Genomic DNA, 18,183 nt, shown 5'->3' with positions numbered 1-18,183 from the left:
GATATAGATTTGGATTTCACACAGTTGAGATTTGGAACTGGATCAGATACTTAGATTTCTAAATCAGCTACAACACTGAAAAAAAATCCGATTTTCAAATCTGTTCTGCAAGACATTATTTAGAAATCGATAATTGCGGCAATTAATTTCCTTCACCCTCACTGTTTGTCTACCCTGCTGCAGCAGCAGCAAAGCGTCCCTCCCTTGTACAACATGAGCATGAGGATGATTGATGTATTTTGTATCAAAAACAAAATTATATCATATAAGAATGCTCAATTGAAGGGCGCCCTTGCCGCTAGGTTTTTGCAAGGGAATGATTCAGTTTAAGCACTCCAGTAATAATAAATATTAGTTGGCTTGATATTCCCTCTTTTAGTATCTCGTGATTTGAGTATAATCACCTTTCACCGCTATTAATTGTTCCAAGTTATAGATCCGCTACTATGTTTGCACTACCATGTTTTGATGACAAGACAAACTTACCCCATCTTTTCCTTGTAAATTGGCTGCCGAAAGTTTTTTGGGAATTGTGATGGCTTTTGGCAGCAGTTAAATAATAAAAAGACAAGCTAAGTCTGTCTCGTTATCGAAACATGGAAGTGGGAATATCTGGAGCCTAAACTAAATATTCTTATCAAATTCAAAGGCTTGAGTTCGCTTAGACTGCAAGTTTTCAATCTACCAATATATTTTTATTTTCTTTACTCCCCCATGTACTCACTTCTTTGCCAACTTGATCACCGATTGTTACTTTCCCTAGTTTGCGTAGCATGCATGGACAATGTGTTTCCCTTCACTGAGACAGAGAGATGTTGTAGCTCCACAGTAACTTCATCCAAAATTCTACCTTTTATGTGGTTCTGGCCTTGGTTAGTGAGTAGTGACACATCACCAAACATGCAATGATTAACTATGAGACATCTCTGAGAGTTTCTAGAGATTTCAATGCTATATTGACAACCAAACAGGGAGTTTTGCTTACATGGCACCCAAATGCCAAGCAAAACCCCTAAGCCATCCCGTTTCTTTGCAACCAAACACAAGATGTTAATGATGGCAAGCAAACAAACTAAAAGAGAAAAATTCGGACACTCACACATCCGAATAGGTTGAATCATAGATCTTCTTTTCTTGGGTTGGGTTGGTACCAATTGGGCCTTTTGGGCTTCCATATTTAAATTTGTCCATGGCCCTTTTATACTATTATGGCCCATAAGTAAACTCCGCCCCAATTTCACCCGTAGTTCACCTCTAGGATTTTTTTAAGGCAAAGAAGGCCACACTCTATCCAGAAGCTTGACCTCCCGACAAGCGCAATTTAGATGGCGATACAGAGGAGAATCTAAAATGCGCCCGATACGTTAGAGGTTTGTGCGTTGTGGGTTTTAGAGGGGGTTAGGGAAAAGCTGGTAAGGCAAGGCTTCTCTTCATTTTGGAGTTGGATAAATATGGAGGCTATTCAATCTCATTCTCTTCTTTCCTTCTCATCCAATCTAAGGTAATTCATTCAATTACCTTATATTGAATCCACACTTTTCAGCAATTTAATTCAAGTAAAAGTAGAGAGATTTTGTTCAGTTTCTTATCTTTATTTTATTTTTTGATGTTTGCAATGTTTGTATATGTAGTTTGTGATTGATTTCCCATATGGGTTTTCTCTTTATAAAACCTGTTTTGATTATTGTATTAATTTAAATGGTTTTCCGTAGTTTTTTCAAGGAGTTATTGAGGTGAGTTCTCATCAGTTCTGTTGTGTGCTTTTCGTTTTTCTTGCTTTTATCTTTAAGTATTTGATAGATATGAAATGGGTTTTGCTCTTTAAGGAGATGCAAAACATTGGGTTCGATAATCTGTAACTTAACTACGAATTATCTGAAAACCAGATTATTCAGTTCGGATTATCTGATTTCAATTTCAGAAATTTGTCTGTAGACCCTTTTTTTTTGTATGTGTTTACAATTTTATCTGTAACTTAATTATGAATTCGATAGGCTTTTCGCTATCTTTTGTACCCTTATCATTTCATTAGATAAGGTTTTATCTATTAATGCACATATCATATAAGAACTTTCTGATATTATAAGTTCTTCATCACTTTTATGTATGTTCTTTGTTTTCTACTTGTTTTATTTGTCTGTTCTTTGCTTTCTACTTGTTTTATTTTCAAGTTTTTGATAGATTCCAGATTGATTTTGATGTTTTTCCATCATTTTCAAACCATGTGATTTCTTAATAATTTCAAAGTGGATATTTTCAGTTTTCATTTTATGTTTTGGGCTGGCTATATCTTTTTTTCAGCAAGTGTTTATCAGGCATGCACCATTTTTGAAATCTTTTATCACTTCATCTCTTATTGTCGAAACTCATGACCTCTGTCCTGATGTCCAAGTTACTCTGTGCATCAAGTTAACTGCTACTGAGGTTTTCATGTGGAGTTTCATACAGTCGCTCTGGGCGACATTTAATGTTTTATGCCTTTTGTCTTCTTTGATAAAGAAAAAACCACCTCCGATTTCAGTGTGCTCTTGTTTTTCTTTTCCCATATATGCTTGTATATAGTTTTAATTTGATTTGAACCGGGATTTACTTCTTTTCTGATTTTTTTGGGATTCTCAGTGACTTTGGGCATATTTTTTGGGGATTCCCTATGATATTGAGGTGATTTCAATACTGCTTCTTGTGCTTGTTTTTAGTAAAGGAAAGGTACTTGGAACTCCTTGTCGCCCCAAGATAAAATTCAATGGAAGAACAGAGATAGTTTCTCTTGGTATGTTGGCTCCGAGGAAGTTCATGCAGAGGAGGAAGAAAGTAGAAGTTTTTAAAGATAAAGCTGATGAAGCATATCAGAAAAACTGGAGGAGGTTGATGAGAGAAATTGAAGAGTCAGGTTCTGCAGTTTCAATCCTCAGAAATCAAAGGGACAAAGGCCAGGAACTTCCTAGAGGACTTGTTGTGGGTACCCTCGTGAGATTTAAGCAGCTAAAGAAATGGAACCTTGTCAGTGAGGTATAGTGTGTTTCTTATTTTCTCCCTATATGGTTAAAAGACAGGAAAATATACACGCTTTGGTGTGTTGGAATTTTTTTTTGGTTAGGTGTGTTGGAATTTTTGTTAACATTAATCAAATTAGTTTCATTTTCTTTCCATGCCATTAGTGGTTCAATTGTCCCAATGTTTTTCTCCTGTTCTGAAAATCTCAGCAGCATATTTTAAAATCAACTCCAAGATGTGTCTTTTGGGAGTGATTTAGAATGAGTTGCATATAATTTTTTATGGGAAGTATACGTGTTTTCTTCTTTTTCTTTTCTCACCTAGTAAGCAATAAATGTTATTGATAAGGAGAGCAGAAATATAGATCCATGGAGGTTCATTAGAAAGATTAATGTGACTGTTTTCTATGAGAAGACAAACCAACTATAGGAGGATCCATAGTTGTCAAACTCTTACCACTCATACGAGTCAGCTCCCGAGTCGAGTCGAGTTGCATGGGTGACTCGCCTCTATTGAAGACTTGTCCGAGTCATCTGGTGACTCGAAAGAGTTGTTGGGAGTCGACTCGAAAAAATAAGACTCTTACGTGTCAAGTCGGGTTGCCGGGCCTGGGCTTTCTGGTTTTGATGGTTGAAAATTTGGAAGTTAGAACTTAGAACTTAATTATTTTTGTGGATGCAAGTTACAAGCATATAGTTATTTATATTTTTAGCTTAGTGCTTTATCTATGTGCTATTGAGTTATATTTTTCACATGCTTCATCTTTTGATATATAATTAATTTTTTTTGACTAAATTTATGTTCTTGTCAAAAACTCTTACGAGTCACGAGTCGAGTTGCGAGTCATAAAATTAAGAAATTGAGTCATAAATCAAGTCACGGGTTTGCAACTTTGGGAGTATCATATAAAATGGATCACATTTGCTTGCTGGGAAACCATATGGTATTGTGAATTCACTCACGTGTGTGTGCACACACACTTCCCATATCATTTTTGTTTCAAAATATGGTATTATCAATTCAGCTAGGACAGGCTTTCAAGGTTCAAATTCCAGCCTTAGGTTATTGTGAGGATTCTGTCATCTTTGAATATTTTGCACATTGAGTGTTTATATTTGTGATAAGCATAAAAAAAATTCCATGTTGAAGCTTATGCATTCCATGTAGGATGTTTCTTGACTTGTTATGCATTAACTTACCTTTTATCTGTTAGATTCTTGAATGGCTCAGGACTCAACACTGGTGGGACATCAAGGAAATGGACTTACTTGTGCTAATTACAGCTTATGGAAAGCTAGGGGATTTCAACAAGGCAGAGCGGGTTTTAACATTTATGAACAAGAATGGCTATCCGCCGAGTGTGATATCCCACACAGCCCTGATGGAAGCGTATGGGAAAGCAGGCCAGTGCAACAAGGCAGAGGCAATATTCCGAAGGATGCAGTCATCTGGTCCTGAACCGTCAGCCGTGACTTATCAAATAATCCTTAAGATTTTTGTTGAGGTAAACCATCTTTCCTATGATTATATACACTTGTAAAAGTCCCTCTCGACAGATTTCTTCATGTAACAAAGACATTCTATAATTTAAGAAACTGTTATGTTACCCATTTCATGAATCCTTTATAGTAGCAAGTTATAAATAGACGTCTCTGTGATGTTTTGAACATTCAGTTTCCTAAAGGTTTACGCGTGAATAAATTGAATGCCCTTGAATTGTTGAATGTGCCCATCGTCTGAAACAAGTAAGAAGTAGATAGAATCCACTATACATTTGGAGTCAAGTAAACTCTTCTACAGATTTCCATTAGAATCGAACGTAGAAACAAGGAGTCATGTTACTATTTTTTCTCGTGATTTCTCCCATTCCCTCCCTAAAATAATTGACGATAGTGCTATTGTGTAATGCATAAAAATGCAATATTGTCACATCTTAAATGTTAAGGTAATTGCTTTTCTATTTTTGTCCATTTTGGTTGCTTCGACATATAATTTGTTTCTACTTCTGCAGATTTTCTTTTCATTTTGTGTCATATTTTCCTCCTACTAATTTGCTGTGAAATCTAACAGAGGCAAATGTTGCTACTGTAGGGAGACAAATTCAAAGAAGCCGAAGCAATTTTTGAGAAACTTTTGAATGATGAGGGATCGCCTTTAAAGCCAGACCAGAAAATGTTCCATCTGATGATTTACATGTATAGGAAAGCTGGAAACTACGATCAAGCTCGTAAAATATTCTCCAAGATGCCTGAGAGAGGAATCCCACAATCCACAGTTACTTTTAATAGCCTAATGTCCTTTGAAACCAATTACAAGGAGGTCTCGAGTATATATGACCAGGTACAATGTAAGATAGGATTCTAAATGTTTTATTGTACCCACAAACATGAATTGTCACTCTATAGGTCAGCAGTGGTCTGTTGAAGAGGCAATAATGATAATAGAAGAGGAGGGGGAGTGTCCTACATTTGAGGCATGTATTGGTCAATGTGTATGTGTGCTTTTAGTCAAGGGATACACTCAAGTACGTCATGGGTTGTATTTCTTTTTCTTTGTTTTTGGTTTGTTTATTTTCCCCAAAATCTAGGGTTCTGTAGGTCATGTTGAAGTAGAATCCTATTTGGTTCTTACTCTTATTTGAAAACAAAACCTCTAAACCATGATCTCTTTTAACTCTTCTGTCCTTAGGAGCGCTTCCCAGATTCTTTTAATTTCATTAACTTGACCTATGTCAAGGTAGAACTGGTGCAACAAACACTGCATCTTTCAGTGAACTTCTTGTGAATTCTCCAACTATTTTCCTTACTTCAATATATCGTGTAAGTTTTGCTTTTTCCAACATTGTTGCACGCTGATCTGAATACACGAATCCCCAACACTTATCAGCCCCATACACTCACACACTGAGAGTGCACTTGGGAAGCTTGTGATGTTGGAAATGGTGGTTCTCCTCAACCTCTTTTAGTTTCTTCAATGTTCTCTTGATTTTTAAGAAGGCTTATTGGCACTACCATGTTTTAATAATTGCATAAACATAGCTTGTCTTTTCTTTTTAATTGGCTCTGATAGCTTTTTGGGAACTGAACCCGTCTTTGACAGCTGTTTAAATAATAAAAGACAAGACGAGTTAGTGCGATTATAAAAACGCGGTGCCAATATCATTTACCTTTTAGAATGATTTCATTTAGAATTCTGAAGTATAGCATCCTTAATTAGATGCAAAGAGCTGGCCTTGATCCTGATGTTGTGAGCTACGCCCTTCTCATTAAATCTTATGGAAAGGCCAGAAGAGAAGAAGAAGCATTGTCAGTTTTTGAAGAAATGTTAGATGCTGGTGTCAGGTACGTATATACTTAATGGAATTATCATTTCTAGATTGTGTTATGTTTGTCTTCAATTTTCAAAAATCGTCAACTAAAATCATTCTTAAGGTTTTCCAAGTTCGATTTAGCTGATTTTTTTTTATAAGTTGGCATTTGGAATAAAATTTGCAGGCCAGTCAGACCAAGTTGACTGTGTCAAATTTTGAGTTTATTTGTTTCCAAACAATTGTTTTATGGTATTCTCACATATCTCAAAATATCCACTGCTTCTCATACTCTGGATGGATTGGCTATGACTAGCTTATTTTATTGCGTATAGTTTTCTAAATTTTTATTAATAGCAAACTGCTGCCAACGTCATGTATTTTTCTAACTTTATTTCTCTATGATTCTCAGATCCCTCAAAACACTAGAGCATCTTTAAGTTTATTATTTATCGTTTCAAAATAATAATAATAATAATAATAGAGCATGATCAAAACAATGTACAGCATGACCGAATTAGAGGATCCCCGAATCCGATCCTTGACATATAGGATACTCATGCCTATATCTGGGTAACATTGTTATTTCCATAGTTCCCTCTAGTGACAGGGAAATGTTGTATGTAACTTAGACATGAACTTGAGTGTTTGGTTGCAGATGCAGACACAATTTGACACAGATCGATCCCACTTCAATGTGGTATAGATGTTGAGGTTTTATTCTATTTTAACTCTTTCTTTCAGTTGGAAGTCCATTCTAAATAGGGCTCTAAGTGGTCGACAAGGGGAGAGAGGGAGGAGGGGTGAGGTGTTCTTGTTAATGAATTTTAATATTTGAAGGATTTTTTTGCATATTGGAATAAGAGAAAGGAAGCTTGGGTTTTTACATAAGGTTTGCTGCTTATTCCTGTTTGTGGGATTTTTCTGAAAGGAACTCCAATTTTCAAAGATTTCTTCGGCAATTTTCTACAATAATTTTTGTAGGATTTGATCTACGGTTTTAACTCTAATGAAGGGGTGCAAGAAAACCAGAAACTTAATGAGGTTAGGGAGATAATTCGACAACAAGAGGAGGAACATGATCAAGAGATGAAAGAGAGGAGGGAACAATTCACTCAATTCAACATCGCTCTTGTCAAATCCTACACAACCAGTAGATGCCTCAATCTCTGATTGCGTTGGGTCATTTAGAAACCAATACGAGAGGAGTTGAAGATTAGGTAAACACTAGGTATCGAGTTCAACTAATAGACAAATCCATCGACAGCGATTTCCAACCCATTAATCGAGCTCCACAAGAGAATAATCTATGGGAGTAGGGAATTAAGATCGAGATTCCTGAATTCTTCTGAATATTAGAATCCAAAGAGTACCTAGATTGGGTAACTATGATGGAAGAAGTACATTACTACAAGGAGGTGCCAATGCATAAGTGTTTCATTGGTTGCTTTGAGGCTTAGAGGTCATACGGCGGTTTGGGGGCAATCAGTGAAGATTCAAAGAGCCCAATTTTTCTAACCCGCGATTACGACTTGGAAAGAGATGAAAAGAGGGATGAGAGAGGAGTTTCTACCCTTCAACTATAGGCAAACCGTATATAAATGATTCCATAATCTTACTCAAGATACGAAAACTTTTTTTAATAAAAGGAGTCTTATAAGTCGGTTGTTAGAAATAGGTTGGGTGACACCGGAGAGTAATTGATTGCAAAATACTTAAGTGGATTGAACCCATCCATTAATGATGCTTTATGCATCCATTCTCTTGGGAGTGCTTTTGAAACCCAAGTAAAGGCTCAGTCAATCGGAAAAAAAATCAAAGAGCAGTGTTGTTTAGATTTTCTTCATTTCCAAACGACACTAAATCATAGTTTTCTCCAATCTATAATTTGCGACAAGAAGGTCCGAATCAAGGCTATTTTCAGGTTTCTAAATCCTACACTAATACTTCAATGGCTCCACAAGCAAACATCATCCAAATCAGTGCCTAAACAAGCTCGTGTGAAAAACTTGGACTATTATTCAACGCTCAAAAACTTGAACTGCATTCATAAATTAGTCTTTCCAGTAAGCGAAATATTTTCTGGTTTAGGGTCCAACCATGGACTAGGCCCAATTTTTATAAAATTAGAATTTATACTTCGATAACATAACCCAGCCAGCCAAAGCAAGTCGCTCAGCTGAGTTATGGGTTGATCAGTGAGTTTTTGAACATTATACAGAACTAACATAGGTAATTATATTGCTGTACTAGGTAGGTCCATCTTGCCAAAGAGCTCTGAACAGACCAACTTCATAAACACCTTATGTTTTTTTTTCTTTTTGGTTACTCTAGTCAGTTCTGGCAGACTGAAACCTGACATCAAGCATAAATAGAGCCTGGATCTCCCTCACAGGGAGGGGCATCCTCTACCACTCAAACAGCGGCAGCAAATAGGAAAACCTTTCTTCCTCAATCCGGCCATTGCAAATGCCTTTTCGGTTACTCACTTGCTGCTTTACCTTACTATTTCATAGCATATTTCTCCTCGAATGTTCTCTCTCTTCCCACGATTTCTTTGCTTGAGGCAGCACACTGCTTTTTATTGGCTCCATCTATGAACTTCATGCTAAAGCCTCCACAGTCCCTGTCACATTCACATCTACCTGCTACAGATGCCCCCACCACCAACAATCGGATCTTTAGATCCGATTTGATAAAAAGAGATGTTATCCGCTTTCTATTATTTTAATATTGACACTCTTCTAATTATTTTACTCATAGCTGTTACAAACCCAACAAGCTATCAACAACCAATCGGAGAAGTTTAAAAGAGAGAGGACTGCCAACATCAAAACAAAGGGAATGCACATTTCATCTCCTTTTTGACTAGTTTGTGTAATGATTTGATTGTTGACTCGTAGTTAGATTTGTTTAACTTCACGTAAAGCAAAAAGGTATGTGTTCCTACGTCTCATTCCATTCCATTATCTCTCAATTAGTCCTTTCTATTCCTGTTTATTTATTTAATATTATTATTAATTTTTATTTATTGATTCAATTACTGCTTTGTTTAAACTCGTTACTACCAACATTTGACATTTATTTGATTCACTATTTGTAATTGTTGCCCATAGAAGTTGGATTCATACCAACATTTGACAATTATTTGATTCACCATTTGTAATTGTTTCCCATAGTCGTTGGCTTCCTAAATCATAACATTGAGTTAGTACTTAAAGGGTCCATTTGGTTGCACCAAAAATAGGGAAAATCAAAATAAAGGACATATTTTCCCTTTCCTAGCATTGTTTGGTTGCCATTAATCACATGAGTCATTTTGTCGGCTGTAAATTTACCAAATGCAAGCCATTTTTTACCGTTTGAATTCCCTCTCAAATCAAGAGGAAAAAGAAGGTATAGAAATGGGAATATGTTTTCCTTTCCTTCTACTTTGATATTGCTACATCCAGACCCTAAGGGGCGTTTGGATCTAGGAAAAAGAAACTTTTTGAAAATAACACATGGGGTCTGGGTCTCTAGGGTTTCTGAGGTATCGAAACTGAAGAACAGTAAGATTAGTAAAAGAAAGTATTTGGGGTCACTAGATCGGTAGGTAATTTGATTTTCAGCAAACAGGTATGGATAATGAATCTTCTTCGTCCTCTGGAGGTAGGGATAGGAGGTATCTCATGGAGATTACGGTACTAGAGAACATTCTCACGAGAATGAGGACGATGATCTTTGATGAAGGGAAGGCCTTTACTAGTGATCCGACCCACAAAGAGTTATCGGGGGATCTTCTCCGAAAGCAGTGGGACTTATTTATTCTTGAGGCTGCAGATTGTCCTTTTACCATGTTTAGGCTATGTGGGACGGAATCCATCAAGGATATCCATTCGCCTTTGTACGATCATCCTTTCTTCCAACTGATGCTAAGTGAGGAAAGGATTGCGAGGCGGCTGAATTGGGAAGCCAACAACATCGTAGGTATCCGTTTGGTAGAAGAGAAGATCGCCAGCAGAAAAAATCATGTTTTCTTGAATCGGTTGCCGGAGCATCTTCTCATTGATATGCCGGATTTTTTAATTAAGCACATCATGGAGGAGTTGGAGAAGTGCTCGGCATAATAGAGGTGGTTATAGAGCTATGAGGGTGCCGTGAAGGGATTCACGAAGATGTAGGAAGGTTTGTGGGGAATTTTGCAAAGAAAATGTGCATGATAACGGAAAATTGAAGGAAGGAAAACATGCATGACTGGTTATGTTTATTTTAAGGTTTCTATCTGGTTGGGTATGCCCACTCCAGTACTCTTGTTCCTCTAATTTCAATGAAATATGTCATTTTTCAAAAATAAAAAATAAAAAATTCTGTGGAAAAAATTCCAAGGTCTAGTAGGTTTGCAGTTTTCTTTGAAAACAAGGAAAAGGTTTTGATTTGGGGAAAAAGTCCATGAAAATGAGTTTACATACTGCTGGAAAATTCATTTTCCATGGAACAAATTCCAATTTTTTTTCCTACCTCCAAACAGCCCATATTCATCACCATTTTCATCGGGTTAATTTTCCTACCTCCAAACAGCCCATTATTATTCATCTCCATTTTCATTGGGTTAATAATAATTTGTGTTTTAATTTTTTACATTTATTTCCATTTTCAACTTTCGATCATGTCCAATGAGGACTGTAACATACATTATAATGATTGTCTTTCTCAGGCCAACACGCAAAGCTTATAACATTTTGCTCGACGCATTTGCAATATCGGGGATGGTGGAGGAAGCCCGGACCGTGTTCAAGAGCATGAGAAGAGACAAGTAGGAAATGTGCTTTTCCTTTTTTATATTAATCTAATAGAGAACAAAAACAGATATTCTGATTCTCATGCTATCATCATCTATTTATCACAGGTGCAGCCCAGACCTATGTTCTTATACTACAATGCTATCCGCGTATGTCAATGCATCCGACATGGAAGGAGCTGAAAAATTCTTTAAAAGACTAAAACAAGACGGTTTCAAACCCAGTGTTGTGACTTACGGAACACTAATGAAAGGGTATGCGAAAGTGAATAATCTTGAGAAAATGATGGCAGTTTATGAGGAAATGCGGTTGCAAGGGATCGAACCCAACCAAACCATATTCACTACTATCATGGATGCTCATGGTAAGAACACGGATTTTGGGAGCGCTGTTATTTGGTTCAAAGAAATGGAATCTTGCGGATTTGCGGCTGACCAGAAAGCAAAGAACATTCTACTATCTTTGGCGAAGACTGCAGAAGAACAAAAGGAAGCTAATGAGCTTGTGGGCAATGCCATTCCTAAAACTGGTGATGGGTCATCTGAATTCTATGATGATGACGACGATGATGAGGAGCTGGATTTTGTATCTTTCAAAGAAAATACAAATGAATCGGTGCTTATCAATGGTAATAAACCAATGAATCTGGATGGTATGGAAACTGATGATGATGATGATGATGATGATGATGATGATGATGATGATGATAATGATGGTGGTGATGGTGATGGCGGTGATGATGATGATGATGATAATAATGCAGAACATGATTTTATCTCCTTCATAGAATAGCAGGATGATGACGTGCTGGATCCGGAAGGTATAGAAACTACAAATTTTGATTATAGTTTTGTACCAGAAAACAACCATGCATGGTCTTATATTGATCCCCAAAGTCACTTAATCGAAGAAAATCATTTTTTTGTTGGAATTGCTTCACTTTACTTATGATTATTCTAAAGAACTTGGAACTGTACTTGGAGTCAATGGCAACCAGATTCTAAATTGTCTTGTAACAAAGTTGAATGCTTGATAGAATTTGTGAGTTCAAAAGCTTATATATTGTAGGCTGGTTTTGAAGCAGTTGATTGAGTTCATGTTCTTATTGAATTCTCTACACACTCAAAGAAGCTTTTTTTTGTATAATCCATGCCAACACTAGGGACACTCCCTGACACAATGGCACACCCTGTGACGCAAACAAACGGAGTGTTCTGTCAACGCCTACAAGAAAAACGTGTTGACACTATTAGTCATGTTTGGCAACCATGAAAAATTATTCCATGGAATATTACTGGGGCCAATTGTGAGAGACGAGCGGAGAGGAGAGACTTGAGAGGGGGAGAGTCGGGGTGGGGAGCATGAAAAGCCCTTGAGAAAACGGCAAAAGAAAGTTGCACACTGTTCACGTCAAATCACCTTTTAAGGGGAGCGCATGCGTAATGCAGGGGGTGAAAATATCATCTCCCAAAAGAAAACCCAACTTGAAGTATGAGTTCCCCATCTTTTTTGAATTTTCACAACTTTCTTCCCTCCTCGTTCTTCCTCTCTTTTCTTTATTCTCTTTCCCATCTTCCATTCTCTCTTAAGCAAAGATATATTTTAGGGGAAATTGACCCCACCCCCACGCCCTTTGGCCGGAAAATATGTTGTTTGTGGGAATTCCTGAACTGCCCTCTTGCCCCACGCCTCTTTAATAGGTTGTTTTCAAATTGCCCAGTTGCCCCTCTTTAAATACCCCTACTTAAAATGCAATTATACGGCAAGACAAAATTAAATAGGGATACTTTTTAAAGGGAGATTATTTTTTCACCCCCTGTAGTAGAGATGCGCCCCCCTTGAACGTGAATTGTGGGCAACTCTAACGCTTTTTTATGTCAAATCATGTTAAAAGAGGGGTGCATCCCTCCAACAGGGGGTGAAAAAATCATCGCCCTAAATTTAAATGGTCATTGACAATTTCCTTCAAAGAATGCGCGGCATTAATTAATTAAAATTAGGAGAGGCCATGGCACCTCTCATTAAACATGTATCTACAAAATTTAGCGAATAAATGGAAATTTTATTAAAGAAATATGATTTGGTTGTGTTCTTCACCTGAATTGACTAAAATTCATATGCCTCAAATTTTCCTCAGGAAACAAAGAATTAATTTATCTCAATAAAAAATTACAAGTCTTGTTTTAATATTGTATTGAACAACCCTCATAATGTTTTCATGTATAATTGTGATTAATATGATATTGCAAGTATGTCTTGTTTTAGAGCTCATGCATAATTCAGAGTAGTCCTCTTTCTTACATGCAATTAATTGATCAACCTAAGGTTACGTCATAATCAAACTACTACATAGCAATCTAAGAATGAAAAGGAAGCCAGTAAGAATTAAATGGGATTCACTTAGTCAGATATGGAGCGACCCAAATGGGCTCTGTAACCCAATGCGAAGAGTTTATAGGTTTTAAACTCTTATCCTCCAAGTTGAAGACACCATTATCATAATTCCAATCTCGTGAATCATCATCGCCGTCTGTGAAGTAGATGCAGTTTCCCTTACACGGGGAAAAGCCAAGAGCGGAGAGAGAGAATGAGCTATTATATCCCAGATCGCCTATGCTCTCAATCTTGATCCACTTTCTTGTGTCTTGGTCCAATTCAAAAACATCAAACCCCAGTGTCTTATAAACTCATTCTGGAAGAGGTTCCAATATGTTTCCATATTCATCGTGGTAATCAGGATTCCAATCGTAATATCTTAATACCTTCAACAACCTCCCCGAAGATTCCACTAGATACCTCTTAGAAGCTAATTCTTCTTCATCTGGAGGTCTAATTACTGTAAACTTGGGAAGATCATTGGAAGCAAAATCACAAGTTACAACAGCACTGTAATTAGTGAATGCATAGAATTTGTCCTAGTAATATATGACATCTTCATAAGGACCCTATTGATTCTGTAAAGTAGTCCATTTTTCATCCCCCGGTTTATAGAAGGGCAATTTTAGCAAATTAGTGACAATGTTAACAACGACATAGTAGTGTTGAAATAGAATTTGCAAATAAAAGACTCCGACGATATACCTGTAGTCCCTTGGTTCTTCAGGATCATTACTATTTTGGTCATCAGGAAATTTATCAAGCGAGGGAAGCTGAATTTGCGTACTTGTGAAGGGATTTAATAGATGGATGTTAGAGCTCTCATCTACCGTGACCACCCATCCCTTGGAAGACCCACCACCCCATTTTCCATGAAATTCCGGCAATTGAATCTCGATTTTTAGTGATACTATAGAAGTTACGAGTTTCGGTATGCTCTTTATCAGGGAGCATCATGAGTGGAAGTTGGTCTTGAAAGCCCAACCGATGACGATTTTCCTCCGTTACCTAATACCAGGATGAGCATGCAGCACCAAACCGGATATGATCGATGATGCACGGTAGACGATCCAAGACCATCGCTAAGAGCTCATTTAGAACTTTGGACCACTCACCCATGTCACTGTTTATGTGCATCTTCTTGCTGTTGATCGGATTGGAAGCTAAGAAAAGAAGAAAAAGAATTATGAGGAACAATCAGTACAAATGAGTAATAAATATGGGGAAGTGATGTATCCTAACCCTTCCATTTGTGGATGGGGGGGGGGGTGGGGGGGGGGGGGCGAATGGGCAGATTTGTGGACAAACAGTATCTGTCCATTTTCCCCTCCACAAATGGACACCCTAAGATGATTCGATGGAGCTGATTTTTGCTACACACCCTATCTATGATAAGGGCCCATCAAATGAATGCTTTGGATCCCCAAAAAAATGTGGGACCACCCCTGTTTTCTGCACTAAAGCACAAAAACAGTTTACCGACACACACACATATATATATATATAATCGCAAAACTTGGGTGGTCATGGCAAGCCCCCACGTTTTTTAAGTTCTTATAAATGTAAAACTTTAATACCATACAGAAATAAACTTATCTAACTACCCACAATGTAAATCGAAATATATAATCTGGTTTCAATAAGGGAAATGATATCAGCACAACCATGTCTTAGTAAGCATAGATTCAGCTCGTCTTTTCTTTTTTAAGTGGCTTGTGAGAGCTTTTTGGGAACTGTAATAACCTTTTGACGGCTCCTTAAATACTAAAAGACAATATGCATTAGGGAAAATATCAAAACATGGTTGTGCTGATATCATTTCCCTTAAATAAATGCGAAAAGGATAAGAAGGGAAACAAAGAAAGGTGGCTGTTAGCCTTGTGAATATGACACGTACATAATTGAATCAGCTGACCATTCAGGTGATGAATTAAGGCATATTAAAAGCCCGTAAAAACACTACATTGTTGATTTTGTCGACTTATTGATGAGGTATCCGACCAAGATCATGTAGGTAATTTCATAGGGATCCACCAAATTAATATTTATCACACATTATGTGATGTAGCTGCCTAGAATAAGCCCGCAACGGGCGTCTACAATCCCCATCATTATGCAAAGCGGGACTAAAGGTTGATCACTATGACTTAATCAGTGGACAGATGAAGGGCATGTGGAAGGGAAGAAATCTTTATTCCAAATGAGATAATTTTAGTAGAAGCACAAAATAGTTGTATATCATGCGTTAGGACCCAACCCTACGGAAATGATTTTTGGGGCACAACCTATTTACATTGTGACCCCATCAAATGGACGGTTTAGATCATCATATGGTGTGGACTGAACAGTCCATTTTGAAAATTAGGGGGTGAATATTGAAATAGAAGGGTGTGAATTTATTGCTGGGTTACCCGCGGGTCTACCCGGCCCGGCCGGGTTGGGTCCCGTTGATGAAAGCCTACCCATGGAAATCACGGGTATTTTTTACCCGTACCCGCCGGACCCGCCCAAATCCTTGCATAGGTGGGCACCGGCCATTTTACACCATACTTTGATAGAGTGGGCCCACCAACTCCACTCAAACCCATGCATATGGTGGGGCCCACCGTTTTTCACCTCATGTTTTGACGGGATGAGGCCCATTATATTACACCCATGCATAGCATGGCCAAGAAGGCTGAGCACGCAATGAGCCCGTTGTAATGTAGTTTTTATGAGTCATGTCCTGCTGATGAAAACTTGAAGGGGGAGTTTGGATACATGGATTTTACAATCCTGGTTTGTAAACTCTTGGATTTAATTACAGGCTAAAACCTGGATTTCATAAGTTAAAACCTAAATTTTACAATCCCAAAAATGCAGGATCCAGGTTTTAGCTTGTAGGAATTCAAGATTCTAAAATCCTTTTTCTTTTATCGGTAAGCTGGGATTGAACCTAGCTCCGACCCTCTAATTAGTTAGAGGCTCAATCCCTTGGATTATCCAAACGACCCCAAAATTTCCATCTTAAATGCACGGGTCTGATCTAATTTACAGAACATTAAAATACTACAATAATTGGTAAGAAATAAGATAAAAGGGTAGCTATAAACTTAGATAAGGCTTTACCACTCTATTGTCTCAACATCAAACAAAGAACTTTTTTTTACATAAATGCCTTTGGATAAGGGGCTATAGATGATAAGGGAGAGAGGGGACATCTTTGCATGGTAGCCTCACTGCTCTTGAATCTTGACCTCCCCATTGAAAGGAAAAGATGGCGTGACGTTTTTTTATGGACTCACGTGACATCATCTCTATCCCCTATCATTTACGGGGATGGGACCATGAATCATGTGCAATGCCTTATCTTATAAGAGAACTCAATAACGAGAAATTAGCTCAAAGAGACCATTAATTATGGTCGGGGAATGTTATTATGAGTAGGGTTCTACATGGGATACAAATGTGCAATTAAGACAGTTGATGTTGTAGACATCAGTGAAATTTCCCGTGCTGAGTAGACATCCCATGCATAATATATAGGACAACAGGTATCAACACTTTAGATTTTCTTGTTTGAACCCTGAAACGGGGTTGATGGATCAAGGACCTAAAGTCATCTGATCAAGGTGTTCCCATCGGTATTTAGCCAGACTTATGGTTGATTTATGGACATTGAGACCACCTCGATCAGATGATCTAAGCCGTTGATCCACTGAGCCTCATTTAAGATTCCTTGGAGGAAAGCTCATCTACTGATTTCTTTAGTTCTTTATCTTATGTATGGGATGTCTATTAAGGATGGAATGGATTCCGTTCTCTTTTTTTAACTAAATACCTGGCAGAATTGGAATTAGATACCAATTCCAGAGCCTGACACTGTCCAGAATGAGCGGAATCATAAGTACCGGAACGCAATTACTCAATCAAAATAAGGATTATCGGCTTATTTTCCATTTGTTTGTTGATTCATGGCTAAGATTAACATTATCCGAATGATAATTGGTGGGTGTCTATCCATGCGACCATCGCAATTGTAGGCCACGTGTAAGGCAGAGATTCAACACACTACATCCCTCCCGGACTAAAAAACGACATTGTTTGAAGATCCTCCCAATCGAAGGTGAAAACAAAATGCGGGTGCTTTTGCCTGACAGGCAAGGAAATGCTGAACACGCGATGCTTCCGTCACGTGTACGCACGTGGAGACAAGTTAAAGATGTCCTTTTGGGACTTGCTAGGCAATTTCTCGGAAAACCATTTTTGCGGCCAACTTTCGCAGAGAAAATTGTCACATAGGCACACTATTCATGTAATTAATCCGAGGTGGCTGTGGTCTCTTTGTAAAATTGAGCCGTGGAATGGCAAATCCCTAAAAATAATAATATTTTTTTAGAGATTTTATTTTTATACGTTGAGTGTGTATGAAAATCCAATATTTTTCAAAAAAGAACAGCGGTGCCCACTTCAAAGGATGATCCGAACGGTTCATCTGTTAGGCCACAACATAGTCCATCTCCATAAGATGATCCTAACCATCCGATCCGTAACAGTGCCCTGTGGCGATTACTCTGATGCAATTCATCAGGGTGGGCTGCTCTCTCATGCAACAGCCAGCCTCGAAATGCCTATCTGCGTTGGTCCCTATCAAATCCCATAAAAAATGTTTATACATTCCCTCAGACAAAAGTAAGACAACCACCCAAAAGAAAGAAAATCTCCAAAAGATATCCATTCGATCCT

The 18,183-nt window shown here is 37.8% G+C and overlaps 1 protein-coding gene across 1 annotated transcript; it reads left to right on the top strand.

The window, feature by feature from the left end:
• The first annotated feature begins 1,250 nt into the window (after positions 1–1,250).
• LOC143892829 (Tetratricopeptide repeat (TPR)-like superfamily protein) lies at positions 1,251–12,165 on the top strand. Its single transcript, XM_077397722.1, has 7 exons — positions 1,251–1,501; positions 2,697–3,009; positions 4,208–4,498; positions 5,086–5,334; positions 6,211–6,335; positions 10,998–11,096; positions 11,190–12,165. Exons 1-7 carry the CDS (start codon positions 1,452–1,454, stop codon positions 11,872–11,874), a joined length of 1,812 nt encoding a protein of 603 aa, XP_077253837.1. The 5' UTR covers positions 1,251–1,451; the 3' UTR covers positions 11,875–12,165.
• Positions 12,166–18,183: the final 6,018 nt, after the last annotated feature.

This window comes from Tasmannia lanceolata, unplaced genomic scaffold (genome assembly GCF_043159265.1).
Source record: "Tasmannia lanceolata isolate RefF3 unplaced genomic scaffold, GAP_Taslan_0.1 ptg000015l, whole genome shotgun sequence".
Lineage (NCBI taxonomy): Eukaryota > Viridiplantae > Streptophyta > Magnoliopsida > Canellales > Winteraceae > Tasmannia > Tasmannia lanceolata.
Note: the sequence above shows the minus strand (reverse complement) of the source record. Positions and strands in the feature narration are given on the sequence as shown.